The 18688-nt window shown below is 44.5% G+C and overlaps 2 protein-coding genes across 3 annotated transcripts; both read right to left on the bottom strand.

Annotated features, from left to right (window-relative positions):
* Positions 1 to 328: 328 nt before the first annotated feature.
* On the bottom strand, positions 329 to 7892 carry LOC109509943 (leucine-rich glioma-inactivated protein 1-like). Of its 2 annotated transcripts, none has more exons than XM_019859908.1 (8): positions 7289 to 7892; positions 7129 to 7200; positions 5977 to 6048; positions 4308 to 4379; positions 3483 to 3554; positions 2659 to 2828; positions 2313 to 2477; positions 329 to 1872 (listed from the first exon to the last, which is right to left on the bottom strand). In XM_019859908.1, the coding sequence occupies exons 1-8, from the start codon at positions 7840 to 7842 to the stop codon at positions 1055 to 1057; spliced, it is 1995 nt and encodes a 664-aa protein (XP_019715467.1). In that variant the 5' UTR covers positions 7843 to 7892; the 3' UTR covers positions 329 to 1054. The 2 variants fall into 2 exon arrangements, with proteins under 2 accessions (XP_019715467.1, XP_019715468.1); XM_019859909.1 differs by lacking the exons at positions 5977 to 6048; positions 7129 to 7200; positions 7289 to 7892 and adding exons at positions 4499 to 4570; positions 5651 to 5722; positions 5811 to 5946.
* Positions 7893 to 9348: 1456 nt separating this feature from the next.
* On the bottom strand, positions 9349 to 18168 carry LOC109509942 (cone cGMP-specific 3',5'-cyclic phosphodiesterase subunit alpha'-like). The gene is made up of 21 exons (XM_019859907.1): positions 17495 to 18168; positions 17270 to 17422; positions 16025 to 16114; positions 15804 to 15944; positions 15621 to 15695; positions 15390 to 15454; positions 14840 to 14906; positions 14708 to 14755; positions 13626 to 13775; positions 13406 to 13549; positions 13271 to 13336; positions 13046 to 13192; positions 12220 to 12327; positions 11992 to 12101; positions 11776 to 11863; positions 11593 to 11693; positions 11406 to 11513; positions 11237 to 11300; positions 11079 to 11153; positions 10785 to 10868; positions 9349 to 10594 (listed from the first exon to the last, which is right to left on the bottom strand). Exons 1-21 carry the CDS (start codon positions 17960 to 17962, stop codon positions 10403 to 10405), a joined length of 2544 nt encoding a protein of 847 aa, XP_019715466.1. The 5' UTR covers positions 17963 to 18168; the 3' UTR covers positions 9349 to 10402.
* Positions 18169 to 18688: the final 520 nt, after the last annotated feature.

Below are 18688 nucleotides of genomic sequence, written 5' to 3' on the forward strand. Positions count from 1 at the left end.
GATTGTTGAGAAAAAAAAAAAGATTGGAGGTGGTTGGGGGGAATAAAAGGTTGTTAGTTACATTCCCAGTTTTTATACATGACAGACAAAAGTGAAATTGAAAATCGCGTCGAGATGAGTGCTTATCGTCGGTCTCGTCAATCATTTAGAAATGCAAACATTCATGATTCAAATGTACAAGGAGAGGAAGGCAGGTCTCTTGAAATATCAATCGTAACTGCTGTTGCCCCTGACAAAAGCTTCTTTTTTTTTCTTTTTTTTTTACAAATTTGAATCTGAAAAAATGTAAACATTTTATTTTATTATTCTTAACATTTTATTTTATTTATTTTTTTGGCAGATTGGTTCAAAAGTTCCACATGAGCATTACGTTGTGCTGATAAATACATGGGCGCGTCCAAATGTAATGCGTGTATGGCTGATGGTAGAAGTCATTTTCTAATGTACATTCTGGATTTGTGGACGATGACGCATGGATGGCCTGATCATGCAGGAAGTCTGATTCTAGCTTGAGATGCATGCATTGAGCCTCACCTGGATTCTTGTAAAATAGAAATGTGTGGGGGGGGGAAAGTATTGGGACACGCTGGGAAAAGGAAAACTCCAAGAAAAACTGTAAAAAAAATAAAAAAAAAATTTTGGGGGGGGAAGTGAATATTTTTTTTCAAGGGGGCTGATTTTAGCATGTCTGAATCAAAGTTTTTTTTTCTCCTGACCAACATGTCCCAATGCTTTTGCCCACTTTGAAAGAAGAACACATAATATAATAATGCATTCCTCTAAAATATAAATGTGTGGGGAAAAAAAGTATTGGGACACTTTGGGGAAAAGGGAAACTCCAAGAAAAACAACTGTAAAAAAAATAAATACAAATTTGGCGGGGGGGGGGGAAATATTTTTTCTGCTGGGCTGATTTTTGAAAAAGGAGCACGATCGACCAACGTGTCCCGATACCTTTGCCCACTTTGAAAGGAGAACACCTCGTATAATAATGCACGCCTTTCTCAAGATAGCATCAGCGGTCATCTCGTGTACCCGTCCGTCCTCGTCGCGCTCAGTTGCTCAGGTCGATGACCAGATGCTCGTAAATTTGCGTTTTGCCTTTGAAACTGGAGGCCAGCAGGAACTGGCGGTTGTCGATGGAGATGGGCGAGAAGGCCCTCGGCGCTTGGATGTTGAGCTCCTGGAAGTGGACGAACTGGCCTTTCTTGGCATCCCAGCGGTACACCTGAGTGAAGGAGTAGTCGCTGCCCAGGATGGCGTACTGCCAGCTGCCCACGGCGAAGGGCTGGAACGCCATGGCGCCGCGCGACGGCACCATCTGCAGTTCCCGAAAGAGGGCGCCGTCCCAGCGCATCACCTTGGAGTCGCCGATGAAGCGCGTCAGGCAGAGGTAGAGGTCCGCCTTGACCCGGAAATGCTTGACGGCGTAGACGTCCTCCATCTCGGGGATGTCGGTGCGCCGCTCGAAGAGCTTGGTGCCTTTGTTCCACTGGTAGATGACGGGCCTCTGGGAACTGCTCGACAGGATGAGGTGAGGCTTGGCCGAGATCTCCACGTATTCCACGTCGGTGTCGCGGTACCACGGGTGGAGCGACTGGTGCGAGTAAAAGCCGTTGCCGTTCCACTTGTAAATGGTGGTGGAGCCCGCCTTGGAGCTGTCGGCGACGGCGAAGAAGGACTCGCCGTCGATGCGGAACGTCTCCACGTCGTTGGGCTTGCGGATCTTGAGGATGTCGATGCCTTGGAGTTTGATGAACTTGTTGGCCGAGGTGTCGCGCTTGTAGATGTGCGAGCCGCCGAACAGCTGGGCCACGATGATGAAGAGCTGCTTGTCGATCACCAGGGGTTTGCAGATCACCGTCGAAGTGCCTGCGGAGGGGAGACGGAGAGGAGTTTCATTTGTCAACTTCACCCGGGAACGGCGCAGTTTGAATCGAGCACCCTCGGCCTTGGATCTGTCCAACTCGGCGAGAGAGAACGAGTCATTTGATAAATCTCAAGAGCTGCCTTCAGCTGGGACAAATCCTTCTCATTGAACCTCCACGAAATCCAGAACCAAATGTTCCTTGCTGCACATTCGGAATTGATTTGCCCCCTCATTGATCATGATCCATGTCGATGACATAAGTGGACTGAGTAAACGAGGCTGACATCATCTTGGCGCAATTTTATCCGATGACGTTACTTCCCGTTTGAATCTGCGATTCACCAGAGCAGACGGAAACTTGGAATATTTCCTTCGCGTCGTTCATCGACAGGAGGAGGACGGCCCTTGCAAACAACCGGCGACCATTTCTTTTGGTACTCACTGTCAATATCATCGAAATTCCTGAAGACCATCTCCACGTGATCCCACTCCATGAAGCTGCACTTGCCAATGAAGGGCTGAGCAAAGACGACATACTGGTCTTCGCCGAAGGTAAAGGTCTCCACAGATATCGACTCAAACTTGAGGGACTGGTACGAAGCAAACTCTGTGAGAGAGAGAGAGAGAGAGAGAGAGAGAGAGAGAGAGAGAGAGAGAGAGAGAGAAACGCAAACTCTGTGAGAGAGAGAGAGAAAAACAATGACTGAGTAACGTTCTATCAAACTACATGACACCAAGAACCGTCACTACTCCCGAACAGACGTTTCAAAATGGTGGCCGGGCAGCACCTGTGGTGATGCAGTCGAAGGACTGCGGCAGCAGGTCGTTGATCCTCTTGTCCTGCGAAGCCGACGGCTCTTTGCAGGAGATCTGATCCACCGTGGCGTTGGTGCTGTAGATCCACTCCACCAACCACTTGAGCTTGCAGTCGCACGTGAACCGGTTCCCTCGCAGGTCTCTAGAAAACAGGCGGTTAGGGTTCACAAGTCGACATTTCGTTCTCGGCGTAGCGCTCGTCACACCTTTTCACATTTAAAGTTAAGACCAGTGAATGTTTTGAGGATCAAACGTTCTACCGATAATTCAGGTTTGGACCATAAATGTTCTGTTGTATCTCTGACTTTAAAGGCTGGTGAGTGACGTGGGTGTCAGCGAGACAGTGTGTCGTTAGCTCAGGTTAGCCAGGCCATAAAATGACATCTGTGTGGAAACATGATCCCTGCGACGCTTCCAGACAGTTCGACAGTGAAGCCCTAGGAAATGTATTTTCATATCCCGAAGAAAAGAAAAAAAACGTCCTAAAATAAATCACGTTCACCCTTCTCCTGTATTCTCATTAAAACCGAGAGCGACTGGAGAGGAGACTGTTCAGAGTCTCATTAATTCCAAAATTCTCGCCCTCGTGCAATTTTAATGGTGTGAAATGTGCCAACAGCCCCCCTACACACTTTTTTTTTTTCCCGGCCGGAGAGGCATAATGATGGTGTCAACTAAATATAGAGGCCCCTGTACAAGAAACTCATTGTTCATGTTTGCGTAGTTTGGCTCATTATGAAACGCATTATGCAATTCTTCAGACTTGCAAGTGTTAAAAAAAAAAAGTGTTACTTACACTTTTGTCAAGGCTTCCAGGCCCTTGAACAAGTCCTTGGGAATAGTCTCAAGATTATTGTTAGACAGACTCCTGTCGGGACAAAAAAAAAACAAAAACGTCACTAAGTCCAAGAGCACCAACGCTTCTCTTCTCCTTGTTTTATGCTAACGATAAACACACGATATTGTGCAATAGGAGGAACAACACCTCAGAGCAGATGGTTTTTTTTTTTTTTTTTTTTTTAGCCTTTCGTTCCTTGCCTGAGGGTACACACACTTTGCGCAGGAACAATGCAGCTATCTTGTTTTCGAAGGAAATACAGTGTTACTTACAATAATGAGTGTTACGAGTTTATTACTAGTTTATTACTGGCCAACAATTTCAAGTCATGTCAGCACAACAAATACGTTTCATCACGACATTGCCAAGTGCCCACATTGAGTGGAACGCTTAAAAACGTTCGCTACGTAACTCAAGATCATCTCGTTGACAACGTGCGGTAAGACCCGACGCTGAAATTCATTCCAAGAAACGGCTTACACGATTCAATGCTGCTGTTTTGGTTACAACAAGCCATGAGAACTTGATTGTGAAAAAAATATATATATGAATATACGGCGAGTAAAATGCACATCAGCGCGGTCTTAGCCGTGTAGCAAAGAAGTAATAATGTAGACATTGTCAGGGCACCAGTCTATTTCTGGCGCGCTGTTCATCCGTCATAGTGTATGTGACTGGCCGGAAACGTATTTAAAGCGCAATTAATTCTTCCCCAAAACTGCTCTGGGTTGTAATTCGTATATAGAACATGTGCTAATGTATTTCGGAGGGCGTCATACTCACAGATGCACCAAGGTTTTCAGTCCTCGGAATGCGTATGGTGATATGGAATTGATCTGGTTGTTTTCGATGAACCTTTTGGGGGTGGGCAGTGGAGAGAAATAGATGTCATTCGGTGAAATCATGAGTAATGACAACATGCTAAATGCTCAGACACATTCGTCAGAGCTTCTATTTGTCTGCTGTCCACTCACAGATATTCCAGATGAGGAAGACCGAGGAAAGCGTCCTCGTCTATAGACTCCAGGTTATTGGTGGTGAAGAGGCTGCACAGACATGGTTAAAAAAATCTGCATTTGGCTATTTTTAAAATGATAAATGTTACAATGGAAAGAAAATATGAGCTCAAGATACCCCCCCCCCCAAAAAAAAATGAAACATTAACACGACCGATAACTTGCACAACTTGATTGAATTTTTAAAAATATTTTCAAGAGGTGAATTAAAAATAAAATGAAAACGTGGTTGCGCAATTGTGCACACCCTCTCGGAACCAGGGACGAGGCTGTGTTCGGAATTAGAACTCATTCACCCCCAGCCCTGCGTGGATGTTTGATATCTCATACCGTCAATGGCAGCAGCCAGTCACGTTCAAATTCATGTTAAATTGGAGTTAGCATAAACCTGCCTCAATTCAACCCCAAATAAAGTTCAGCTGTTCTAGTAGTAGTAATTTAGTTCGACAGCTGTAACGATTATGATACGTGTTTAGACTAGTCGTAGCACATACAATGTATTCTTATTAAAAGAAAAAAAATGGAAGCTTAATGCTAGCTTAATGCTAACAAATAAAAAAATGCCAGTGATGGGCTAATTATTAGCATCGATTTTTGTGATGTAATATGCCTTTAAGCAATGGATTTTTAAACACACAACGGAAAAAGACGTACACGATATGGCAACTTACTGCTCTGTGAAAAACGATTAATTTTGTATTTTGGCCAAGGCGGGCAAACTCGAAGGAGCACCGCAATGAACTGAAGCATGAAATCATGATGCACAAAATAGCTTACATGATATGCAATGATGTTACAACTCGCTATGGTGACGAACACTCCAATTTCCTTATTAGAAGACACTTTTACAAATTTATTTGTGTATTTTTCAGAGGGGGTGGGGGGTGTTGGAGTGGGGCAATTTACATTCATTTCAATGAGGAAAGACGATTTACGTGGAGTATCTATTTTTTCCAGTTAAAAACCTGGTCAAGGATCAATTTTTCGGATTGTCTCAGGGCACTGCTGTCAAGACTTGTCAGCGATATCGCAACATGGCGTTTAATTTGCAACGAAATAAGAAGACATTACCGTATAGGGAGGGGGGGAGAATTGCAAGAGTTTGCTTACAGGAGGTGCAGGGCGGGCATGTGGATGAAACTCTCCGTGGGGATCTCCGTGAATTCCGATTTGACGAAAGACCTGAGCGAGGGAACGAAACCAAAACATTGTAATGAACGAGAGGAGGAAGAAGGGAGGCTTCGGAATGAGGACCGGAAGGCTGCCTTACAGTGAGATAACATCGGGCGGGAAGGCTCTGGGGATGAGGCCGGCGCTCTCGCACAGCGCGTTGTCTTTGGTGCATGTGCAGGACGCGGGGCACCGCGGCTGCCTGGCCCGCCTGCAGTCGGCCGGCGGCGGCCCCGCGCACGTCTATTTGTCTGCTGTCCACTCACAGATATTCCAGATGAGGAAGACCGAGGAAAGCGTCCTCGTCTATAGACTCCAGGTTATTGGTGGTGAAGAGGCTGCACAGACATGGTTAAAAAAATCTGCATTTGGCTATTTTTAAAATGATAAATGTTACAATGGAAAGAAAATATGAGCTCAAGATACCCCCCCCCCCAAAAAAAAATGAAACATTAACACGACCGATAACTTGCACAACTTGATTGAATTTTTAAAAATATTTTCAAGAGGTGAATTAAAAATAAAATGAAAACGTGGTTGCGCAATTGTGCACACCCTCTCGGAACCAGGGACGAGGCTGTGTTCGGAATTAGAACTCATTCACCCCCAGCCCTGCGTGGATGTTTGATATCTCATACCGTCAATGGCAGCAGCCAGTCACGTTCAAATTCATGTTAAATTGGAGTTAGCATAAACCTGCCTCAATTCAACCCCAAATAAAGTTCAGCTGTTCTAGTAGTAGTAATTTAGTTCGACAGCTGTAACGATTATGATACGTGTTTAGACTAGTCGTAGCACATACAATGTATTCTTATTAAAAGAAAAAAAATGGAAGCTTAATGCTAGCTTAATGCTAACAAATAAAAAAATGCCAGTGATGGGCTAATTATTAGCATCGATTTTTGTGATGTAATATGCCTTTAAGCAATGGATTTTTAAACACACAACGGAAAAAGACGTACACGATATGGCAACTTACTGCTCTGTGAAAAACGATTAATTTTGTATTTTGGCCAAGGCGGGCAAACTCGAAGGAGCACCGCAATGAACTGAAGCATGAAATCATGATGCACAAAATAGCTTACATGATATGCAATGATGTTACAACTCGCTATGGTGACGAACACTCCAATTTCCTTATTAGAAGACACTTTTACAAATTTATTTGTGTATTTTTCAGAGGGGGTGGGGGGTGTTGGAGTGGGGCAATTTACATTCATTTCAATGAGGAAAGACGATTTACGTGGAGTATCTATTTTTTCCAGTTAAAAACCTGGTCAAGGATCAATTTTTCGGATTGTCTCAGGGCACTGCTGTCAAGACTTGTCAGCGATATCGCAACATGGCGTTTAATTTGCAACGAAATAAGAAGACATTACCGTATAGGGAGGGGGGGAGAATTGCAAGAGTTTGCTTACAGGAGGTGCAGGGCGGGCATGTGGATGAAACTCTCCGTGGGGATCTCCGTGAATTCCGATTTGACGAAAGACCTGAGCGAGGGAACGAAACCAAAACATTGTAATGAACGAGAGGAGGAAGAAGGGAGGCTTCGGAATGAGGACCGGAAGGCTGCCTTACAGTGAGATAACATCGGGCGGGAAGGCTCTGGGGATGAGGCCGGCGCTCTCGCACAGCGCGTTGTCTTTGGTGCATGTGCAGGACGCGGGGCACCGCGGCTGCCTGGCCCGCCTGCAGTCGGCCGGCGGCGGCCCCGCGCACGTTAGCGCGAGCGCGAGCACGACGAGCCACGGGGATGATCGGCGCGGTGCGGGAGCCATCCTCCTGCCGGGGCGTCCTCCGCGCATCAACCGCTCTCCTCCTCCTCCTCCTCCTCTGCCGCCGCAGCCGCTTGTTGTATCCGCGAGACGAGCCTCTCCTCCGTGTTGAAGACCGAACAACACTCCCTCCCCCACCGAAAAAAAAAAAGTCAAATAATGCCACGCACTCACGAGAGAGAGCGCAATGTACGCGGGCGCAGGTGGGAGAACCCAGCGGGAGCAGACGGAGCTCGCATCTCCTCCATCCGAGTAAAAACCACGCCTTATGGTTTTGGGGAGGGGGGGGGCGGGGAAGCAAGAGGAAGATGAGAAGGAGGTGTGAGTTCTGTGGTGAATCAGCTGGAGAAAATGCATGTCATATCCACTGGTGGGTGGATCGATCCGCCGATTCGTTTTGTTGATCGTGTTCGATATCAGCATCCACTGCCGCATTGATCCAATCATCTGGACTAACTTGGTCATGCCCGATAGCAATTTGAAAGTGCACGTCCTAATCCATGTTGAACATATTTTCTGCTTGAATTTTCCATGCATGGTTTCCATGACAACTAATGGACTCGATGTGGCAGTCCCGTGTTAACGGGGGTGTGGGGATGCCCCCCCCGACCCCCCACCCCTTTCATAGTGACAGCTGGTGTGTCTCAGTGCAGCCTATCCGCCCCTCAGCACTCAAACAAAGAACAGGTTTGATATCATCCACCAGGACACTGCGAAATAAATGTTTGTGGTCAAAATATTAGGTACACTCATTGAGGAATAGCCGTCGTTCATAGTGATTTCTTTTCTGGGTTTTTAAAGTGTCCAGTCAAGTCCCAAATGAGAGTTTCGCGCCAATGAAGGGTATTTAACATATAGACATACTTTATACAAAATAAAATATAGAATTGCAAAAGTGTTCTCTTCATACAATAGAAATCACGAATCCGTCATCAGTCTAGTCTTCCTGGAACGCCAACCGAAATTAACGAGCATCAGTGCTCGAGAAAAAGGATGGCTGGATTCAAAACGAGCCCCCGTAATTGACGCCTCCCCCATCTGCAGTTGAGTAAATAAAACCCCCGTGGGCCGTCTCCTATCCGAGGCAATGCGCAAGCCGCTTTCCGAGCCTCCCTTAATGAGATTACAGCATTTCATATCCTGTGTTTGTTTATCATCATAATGTCAATTTAGCCAGGGTTAGTCGAGGGCTTCCTTTTTACGAGCACTTAGGGGGGATGCTTTAGGCCGAGGGACGAGGCCAATAAATCTGTGAGCATGCATGTTGGAGGAGAGTGAGCCAGGGAGAGAGAGAGAGAGACTATTCCCAGATGGTGACCAAGCGTCATGGACAATCGGCGTGTTTCATGAGCTCCACCAAGAACACTGGACATGATTGTGGTATGATGAGAAGGCGCGTCAAGACGGTGCAACGGAAATAAGACAATAGAAGACACTGTCCACGAACCGCCGATGTCCCACTGTTGTTCATGGTGGAAGATGGCTATCAACAGAAAAATATAGTCTCATGACAAAAAAAAAAAAAAAAAATTTAAAAAGGTGGTCCAGTGGTTAGCGCGTCGACCTCACAGTGCAGAGGTCGTGGGTTCGATCCCAGCTCCGGCCTCCATGCGTTAATATGACATTTATTTTGCTTTTCTCCAAAAAAAAAAAAAAAAAAGGAAGACATTATGAATTTTTTCGATAATTAAATGGAAGACAACTCCATTTGATAATTGGCACTTTGATTGGATGTTTTGTTCAAAAAAAGTGCTTTAATGCAAATTGAATTACACTTATGATATGGTGTGCCTTTTAAAAAAATTATTTTTGTGTGTTTTAACATGTTTAAACAGTGTAGGAAGGGGTAAAAAAAATATGTCAATGTGGATGGAAAGAATGACACGGTCCCTGTACATTGCGGATTTTCTCTTGCTGTATTACGCTCGTATACCTGTATGTCATGACATAAATACAACACAGGCATCATTTTCAAAAATAGACTTTATTGACATATTTGATACTGTAGCTAGGCTATTGTGCATAAAATAATACCGCTACTTTCATATGAGTCAGGATCAAATCACTTTTCTTGTCCTGTGTGTGTTCTCGGTCTCGCTGGTTGCCGCAGAATTCTAAGCAGGACGTCAGTATTTTTACGTTATGTAGTAAGCAGGGGGCAACTTAAAAAAAAAAATAATCCCAGGGACTCCACTGGTTTGATAAGCAAATCCAATAGAGTCAAATCTCCTTATGTTGCTCGTCACCTTATCACAGAAGATCTTTTTAAAAGCAACATGACGTATACAAGAGTGTGTTTGTTTTTTTTTTTGGGGCGGGGGGCCGTGAAATGCAATAGCACTAACATAATCTCATTTTATTCATGTATTTCTAGTCATATTTGGCGTGGCAACACATAATAGTTTAATACTGAAATCATCGTTAAGATATTAAGATAATCCGTACACGCAACGCTAATCCTAAAATTGGCATCACAGTCCAGTGGAACCTTGACGTGTGACTTTAATTCTTTCTATAATCAAGCTCATAAATTCATTTCGTCATATATCAAATCGGCATCCATATCAAGCGTCATATTTGTACTTGTGCGGTATTGATGTGTTGGATGTGTGCCTCGCAGAGGTGTGGCCTAATGAGTGACATCATTTGCTCTTCTGGGGTGGCTTAATCTGCCCGTGAGTGTCCAGGTGTGTGTAGTGGGCTACAGCAGCTCATTACACGTGTTCTCATTTTGTATTTTACAGTCAGTCCCGTATCGAAAGCTCACTCGTAACACATAAAACAAGATAGAAATCAACCAGGCGACAGTTTGCAACTCGAGACAAGGTACCAGTGTGTGCGCGCGCTCAGATTTTGGGGTATTTTAAGGTATTTAACGTTTCGCATGTACATGCTCAAAATAATCCCACAACGGTTTTTAGCAGATGACGCACGTTTTGGACTTGCCGCCCGCCGCGTCAGCCTGCTCTCCACCTTCCAATTTTTTCTTCTCGTCTTCAATGGCCTTCATCTTGGCCTCGTGGACGTCGGCGAGCGCTTTCCACTCCCCCCGGTTGTTGTTCAGACCGGCGAACATGGGGGAGATTTCCGTGTGGAAGCGTGAAAACTCCTGCAAAAACAACCGAGCACAAACACGGGCGGGAGGAAGGGAGGGGAAAAGGAGGTCTTTGTCGTTCGCTAAATTGGAAAAATGTCAGCGTGACGTCGTATTGTGTCTCAATGTTTTTGTCCATCGTGCCCCGATGAGACGAGAGAGAGTATATTGGTTGAAAAAAATAAAGTTTCTCCAAACATGTTACCTTGTACACAAAAGAGCAGACAAAATCGATGAAGCCACACTGCATCTTGGGTAGCTGGTCAGCGTGATTTCGATCCATCATTGGCTAAATAAAACACGAGAAAGGTTGAGAAATTTAGCACCCAAACCATGTCGGCATGCTTTGTAGTCATTGTTGGCAAAACAACGGGCGAAAAAGACAAGACCGGGATTCTACAACAGCTGCAGCAAAGCAGTCTGATTTCAAATCTACAACTGGCAAAGGAAGTGGGAACTAAAGACGATTTCAATTAGGAAAAGCACACCGAGCGCTTACAATAGGCTGCTGCTCAAGGACCGTCCTCTCCAAGTCGCCCTGCTCCCAGAATTCTGCTGCCACCATCAAAGCCACCTGAAAATTATTTTTTTTTTTTTCAATTTAGCAGATTTTTTTTGGAGAAAGGTTCATGCTACCGGGAGCGGCAAAAATCTCACCTTGCTCTGAACCTCCCACGGCTTCGTAATGGCCGACAGATCACATGCTGTCATCATCATTGCCCTGCAGGAAAAACAAAACAACAACAAAATGATATCATCTCTTCATATCAGTTACATGAGAAGAAAGAAACCATTGTTATTTTTTTGTGATCCATTCGGAGTTTACATGATGATCTCCTTCCTGGTGGGGTTGTTGGAAACGTAGCTGATTTTATCTTTCTCGTCTGGAATAGCCTCCATCGAATCCACGATCTTCTGGAACATCGTTCTCTTCCTGGGAGCGAAGAAAACAAATCGGTCATTTCCAGAAAGCCCAGAAAAAGCAAAACGGCTTCCAACAGATGTGAACGTACTTGAAATAAAGGGCGAGGTCAGTCGCGATGATGCAAACTTCAAACAGATGCTGCACGGTCTCAAACTGGCGCTTTTGCAGGTTTTGGAAGATATTCAAGTTCTGGAACGGCAGAATGTGATGAGATTGCAATCGGTTTTGCGCCCCCCCCCTCCCAAAAAATCATTGATTGTCGAGGGCCAACCTCATCCTCCATGAGCGTTTTGCTGTACTCCAGGTGATGTCGCTCCATGACGGAGCTGCTGTGAAGTTTAGCCAGAGGTGATGCGCTCCTACGGGAGGACACCATCAGCAGGAATTCCATTTACAGTGATGTTTGATTCAATTTGTCCCGTGACCGAGCTTGATTTTTTTTTCACTGATGTACCCGGTCGAATTCAATCCCTTCCTGTCTCCTTACTTTGTCTGGTAGAGGTTGTTGGTCCCCCTGTGGTCGATGTCGTGGCAGAATCCAGACGCCACCATGGCAAAGGTCTCGAGATCTGAGTAGTACTTCTTCAGCTTGCCCGTCTGTTTTGGGAGAAACCAAGCCCATTTTGTTTTTTTTTTTTTACCAAACTTCACAAAGCAATCAGTGGGCGGGGTCTGGGTGTGGGGGGGGGGGGTTAAAGACTCGAGTGGCACTCACAAGTAGGAGGGTGAACATGGTTTGTCCCACGTTGAATCCGTGCCTCCAGTTGTGGTAGGTGATGTCACGGTAACCCCTGCGAACGGTGTACATCCAGCGCGTCAGGGTCTGTGCAAAGAAGTAAAGGTAAATTGCCTGACTTCTATTGAAGAGGCATTCAATTCATTTCCAGAAGCCATTCTGCTATCGCGGATTTTAATACTACTTATGAACATTTCCAACATACAAAGCCTTTCGAGGAAGTTAGATCATATTTTCAAAACCAAAGTCCAATATTGTCGTATCTTCCGTTTGTATGAGTTGCTGCTCTGTGTGTATTAAAGTTGTTGGAAGGTTTATAATTACCGTATTTTACACACTATAAGGCGCTCCGCATTATAAGACGCATAGAATAGAAGTTATAGTAGTGGCTGATGGTGCATGATGCATCCACTAGATGGAGCTAGGCTAAAGGGAATACAATACAATACAATACAGCTTTATTTATATAGAGCGTTCACAACTGCTGTAACAAAGTGCTTTACAGAATAATTTAAAATTCTACGTCCAAGAAATCAAAATATTGATCCATATATAAGGCGCATCGGATTATAAGGCGCACTGTCGGCTTTTGAGAAAATTGAATGCTTTTAGGTGCGCCTTATAGTGCAGAAAATACGGTACTTTAACAGTGATGTTAATTTCTATTAGCTTGTCTATGATGTTCCACATTCTTTGTTAGCATGAAGCTTCAACTTTTTGATGTTGAAATTATATAATGTTTAGTTCTCTTTTGTCTTAGAAGTATTTTTTTTACAGTCAACTAGGAGTGAGAAATAACCGTTACCTCCGCGGGGACTTTGAACTTCTCGACCACCCCCAGCTCGAAGAAGCAGCGGATGCCGCATTTAATGAGCTCGAACTCAGACAGCGGAAAGTCACTGAAGCTGAACTCGTGCAGATCCACCGTCTTGGATTCGGGAATGTTGGCTCTCTGGATGCGTACGACAAAATTTGATCAATCGGCAACACTGCGGCGATCTTAAAATAATTGACACGTTTGGGTGCCCACCAGTAGTTTGTACATCTCCTTCTGGTCACAGTCTTCCGGTGTAGAACCAAACTTTTCTTGAGTGTTCTATGGAGGTTGAGAACGTTTTACAATACTGCTCTGCTAAGAGGAGTAGAACTGAGGGTGGAGTCTCACCAAGATGGTCTGCACGTCATTTGGCGTGGCCTTGGTTTGGTACATGAGCATTTCCTGTGCCACGTCCTTACTCCACTCAGTCCGGTTCAGTTTGTCATACGTGTCGCTGTTCAGAGTGGACCAGCCCAGGAATTGAGTCAGGGCCTATAAACGGACGCAGTGACACGCTTATTCAATGAACACGAATTGCTTTTCAAGCACTTTCAGCATTTGGGCGAACTTCTGTTATTTGTTCGTCGTTCTCGTCAAAGGGTTTTCCGTCTCTCCTGTTGAAGAAGGTCGCGACGCCGACGATCTCTTCCTTTTTGTTGACGATGGGGAGGGAGAGAACGTTTGTGATCTTCCAGCCGCTCTCGTCAACCGCGTCTTTCTGTCAGATTAAATGCACAGGTGTGACTTGGCTGTTGTCAGACACTTCCGTCCAGGGCTGAGCAAACTTCGGTGCTTAAGAGACACGTTTGATTTTTTTTTAAACCGGGTAATATAGTGTATAAGTATCTTATTGGAGTGATTAAATAGCTAATGCAATATTTTAATGCTCTTTATCACCAAATAATTAATTAGCCAATTACTTTACCCAACAAGGTGAAATGTATGTATAAATTATATGTCATGTACCGTATTTTCCACACTATAAGGCGCACCTAAAAGCATAAAATTTTCTCATAAACCGACACCGCACCTGATAATATGATGCTCCTTATATGGATCAATATTCTGATTTCTTGGATGTAGTATTTTACATGTTCCTGTAAAGCACCTTGTTACAGTTGCAGCTGTTGTGAAAGCTTATACTGCGAAACGCCTTATAGTGCGGAAAATACGGTATATATAAATCATTAAACATTGTTTGATAAAAAATTAAAATGTACACAAACATATTTTTAACTTACGATGTTTTATCTTATTTTTTTAATATTTATGTTTATACTACATCTCCCTCCCTTGCTTTGTTTATACAGTTAAACAATAACAGTGGACCCCTGCATACCTCTGGTTCGGTAAACGCAGATTTGCTGATTTTTTTTTTCTCCCATCAATATTTAAACAAAAAAATCCCCCGTATTGGATCCAGTATATATATACACAACTGTTTGTTTTATTGAAAATCTTCTAATCTGATTGTTTACAATAAATAAGTTAACCAATTATTTAATAAACTACATAAAAAAAACATTTGCAGTAACTAGTTTCAGGAAAATGCGCGGTCGGCCAGATAAAAAAAAAAAAAAGAAAGAAAACGAAGTGGGCCACAATGTTTTGCTCATCCCTGCCGGAATCCAATAAGAAATATTGTCTCACCTGAAATGAAAAATAATCATCCCCCGCGGCATTCATCATGTTGCAAATCTAGAATGACATCAACCAGTTGATCAATAAAGGTCTTTCAAAATGTTCTCTCCAAAAATCGTAAAGTGAAAATGCGGCTCTTACAAATCCATTTTCGGCCACGTAGCTTGGCAGTCCGCTGACCAGAGCCCAGTGGTCCACAGGGGGCGCGCTGGCAAGTCACACAGCAATTTTGTTTCCATGTTACTCGATAAATCAGAATTTATTTCAGTAGCACACTTCCAAATGTAAAACTCATTCACAGATTCGTGAAACACAAAATCATTTTTGCAAGGGCAATTTCTACCAAATTTATATATTTAATTTCTTGTGTAACGTTCACACTTTTTCAGATGGTGAATATGAGGTTTTTCATGAGCTGTTAGCTACAACCTCAAAATTATACGAACAGGAAATCATTTCAACCAAGTCAATATTCACTTTTAAATTTAAAATACTGAAATCAATTCTCCCATGACTTAAAGGATGCCGCTGTCACTTCTGAGCTTCATAGAGTGGCTCGAGTCAACATTTTTGTGACCCTAAAATCGCACAGAAACTTCAGTTTGCGAGAATTTAGCATACCTCACGAGAGCTGGGTTATTAATTATTCTTTGTTTGTTTTTTTGTTGAAGTTTCGGTGCACGGTACTTACGGGATAACTTTAATTTCCTCTTTGTCTTCCAGCAAGTAGTCAATGATCTTGTAGAAGTTAATTTCCTGATTGTACGGAACGCAAAGACATTTTGAATTACAAGTGTTGACCGGTGGCAATATTTCGAAATTAAAACCCAGAAATAGTAGTTAAAACACACACACACAACACAATATAATGGTGGGACACTGTACAATTGTTGAAGTTGTCGATTTTGATGAATGAACTTACTCTGCCATCAGGTGTCTTGGGACCCTTATAGGGCTCCTGTTCCCCGAGTTTGATGGCCCATTCATCAAAGAATTCCTGGAGGCAAAAAAACAAACAAACAAACAAACAAACAAAAAAACAGCCTTACAATGGAAAAAGTAAAATTCTGAATAAAATAACGCTTCTCATGTCTATCTCCCTCACTTTGTCTTTGGTCATGTCCAGGAGCCCCACCGAGTACCTCTCGCACTTGATGTACGTCCTGACCGTGTACAGGGCTTTGTGAAACTGCCTCTCGATGTCCGTCAGCTCCTCAAAAACTTTGCTGGCCGACCACAGCAGCACCTGAGGGGAGTGTACGTCTTTTACTGTATGTCTTTGTAACGCTTTGTTCACTGGTGGTGAAGGCGTTTAAGTTTGTATACCTGACTTCTCCTGGACTCCACATCCCACATGTAAGCAGTGTGGGCTTGGAGGGCGACCACCGATGCAAAGTTGACATATTTATTGAAGAGCTGTTCAAAAAAAAAAAAAAAAAAGTGACTTATTAATTAACTAATATTCATATTCTATGAATGTTCGCTTGTTTATATCGTATGTGCCCTTCGATCGGCTGGTCAACGGTCCGTCCTAATGAGCACAAGCGCAAAAGAAAACAGATGGATGGATGGTTTGTCCTTTTTAAAAAAAGAATGCCAACGGCTCACAGAGAGAGAAAAAAAAATGTCTGAGCTCCTCCGCTCTAAGTGGATTCCAAAACAAACGATGGCTTTAAAATACGGCATATGGGTCAGCGATGGTAAGCACCCGCGGTGACCTTTTTCCTATCCGTAAAGCGAGATTAGTATGCTGGATTTACGTTTCTAAAAGCAATGCTAACACGTGAGTCGTTTCATTAGCTACACCTGTGCAAGCCCAGGAGAGTAAACATTAGGGAGAGGCTTGGAGTCTTCCTACGTCGTTGTTAGTTTCACACTTAATAAACGGAGTGGCAAGAATAACTACACTTTTGAAAACATTTCTTCATACTTCTGATTAGGGTACAGCGGTTACTACAGTGGACATCTTATCTTGTTATCAGGTTACAGGGTGCGTGAAAGGGTTAAGCAGAACACACATAAAATTCGGAGCCAGATTTTAAATGCCGCTCACTGCCGCCGCCGACGAAAGTAGCCACATCAGCAGACGATCTGAAAGGGGAAGAAATATTTTCGCAACGTTGGGCATGGCTAGCTAGCTAGCTAGCCAGCTGCTCGTCACAACTGTGTACGAGCTAGTCCTGTCATTTTCTGCGATGATCTTCAAAGATGTACAGGGTTACCTTCAGACATGAGTACCTTGACTTGTGATTTTTTCTTGACATGAGCTGTCACTTGGCCCGTTTTCTTGCCTCGTGATACGAGCAAATATTGACATCTGTGTACAGAACCCACAGAAACGTTTCCAAAAAAAGGATCATTTCTACAGCTGTCATTTTCGTAACATGAGACCACGATATGGTTGCTCATAGTTATCAGACCGCCAGAATCTTTGCTTTATCTCAAAACTTGAAGGGTATGGCTTGAGACTTGCTAACACCCACCTCTGGTGAAAAGACACACGTTTAAATGCAGCTCTTGTTTTGTTTTGAATCTCATCCCATCCCCGGCGCTTCAGTTCTGTACACTAACCTCCTGGTCACTCTTTGAGAAGACGTCGGCGCCTTGCTTGTTGAGCGCCATGACGACGCCGATGGGATCCTTTCCGCTCAAGATGGGGGCGGTCATCATGCATTTGGTGGTGTATTTGGTCTGCTTGTCCACAAAGTCGCTGAAATGAGAGTCCTGGAAGTACACCGCGTACACTTGATGGGATGCGTCAACGCCGCATTGATCGCAATCGGCCGTAACGCTCACCTTCTTCACGTCGGCGATATTCTGCGGCTTCTTGGAGTGCGCCGTCCACCCGACGATCCCCATGTCCGTGGGGAAGACGATCTCCACATTGGGGTTGACCAGATTCTTGTCGAACGGGGAGTTATGCGTGACGTCGAAGAGGACCGTGGACAGCTCGGGCGTCCCGTTGCGCGCCCGATAGCCGAAGTAGCTGCAGCGGTCCGCCTGGACCAACAACGCGATCCTCTGGAGAACTTTGTGCAGGGCTTTTTCCAGCGGGCCGACGCCTTGCAATTCCTTGACCAGCTCAAACACGAATTGGGCCTCCTGGACGGTGGTGGCGTCACTGTACGAGGACGGGTCTTGGACCTGCACCTGGTTGTCGAAAGCTGCCGCGATGACATCGGCCTTGACCTTTTTGTCGTAGTACTCCTTGGCAAACTGAGGGTTGTTGTCCAGGAACTTCTCGACGGTGTCTTTGTCTCCCATTATTTCACCCCCGCAAGTCAGAATCCAAAGATGCTCCGGGATGTGCGGCGAACGTGACGGTACAACTCCCCCTTACAAAAGTGTCATCCGGCTTCCGCTTTCTTACCCCCCGGGGGAATAGAAAGCAAGCGGTGGCTTAGAGGTTAAGGGGATCCCAGTGGGCGCTTATGACCGTGACGTAAGCATCACAAAGCCCATGAGCTTTCTTAACGTGCAAATCCAACCACTTGACATTTGACCCATCGCGGATAATGATAGCTTAGTTATGGCATCAGCAGAATGACGTCTGGGTATCCTTAACGTCAGGTGGCTGGTTGTGCATTTGGTGCCCGGACATTCAGTTGGGACTTCATCCACTTCTGAATGTCGTCACGATCACGTCGCAGTTGTAGAAAACACACAACAACAACAAAAAATGTAATCTGACAGCACATAACTGTTTCCTGATGTGGTTTACCCGGAGCAGTTCACGATCCACATTTATCGAACGACGCGAAAATCCAAATGACAATTAAATGCATCGCACTCATCAGAGATTCTGATGATTAATGTGCGCAGATGTCTTTTGCTTGTCGACGGGTTTTGCTCTGCCCAACCAGAAGACAGAAAAAAAGTCATCGGAGGCCAGCTCGCCGAAAGTGTGAAATTGAAATCTGGTTGGTTGAAGAAACCAATATTAAAATAGTTGCGGTTTCTGGCACGCACAATATGTAGGCTGGCATTGCT

This window comes from Hippocampus comes, unplaced genomic scaffold, assembly GCF_001891065.2.
Source record: "Hippocampus comes isolate QL1 unplaced genomic scaffold, H_comes_QL1_v1.1 scaffold64, whole genome shotgun sequence".
Taxonomy (NCBI): domain Eukaryota; kingdom Metazoa; phylum Chordata; class Actinopteri; order Syngnathiformes; family Syngnathidae; genus Hippocampus; species Hippocampus comes.

Bases quoted from the DNA above. Each gene is read 5' to 3' on its own strand.
- LOC109509943 (XM_019859908.1), bottom strand. From the start codon at position 7,842: ATGCATTTTCTCCAGCTGATTCACCACAGAACTCACACCTCCTTCTCA. The intron at 3,555-4,307 runs GTGAGTATGACG...TTGTCCCGACAG, and splicing joins CTGAAAACCTTGGTGCATCT to GAGTCTGTCTAACAATAATC. The intron at 2,829-3,482 runs GTAAGTAACACT...CCTGTTTTCTAG, and splicing joins CTGGAAGCCTTGACAAAAGT to AGACCTGCGAGGGAACCGGT.
- LOC109509942 (XM_019859907.1), bottom strand. From the start codon at position 17,962: ATGGGAGACAAAGACACCGTCGAGAAGTTCCTGGACAACAACCCTCAG. The intron at 13,776-14,707 runs GTGAGACAATAT...TTAATCTGACAG, and splicing joins ATGATTATTTTTCATTTCAG to AAAGACGCGGTTGACGAGAG. The intron at 11,864-11,991 runs GTAAGGAGACAG...GTCCTCCCGTAG, and splicing joins AACAACCTCTACCAGACAAA to GAGCGCATCACCTCTGGCTA.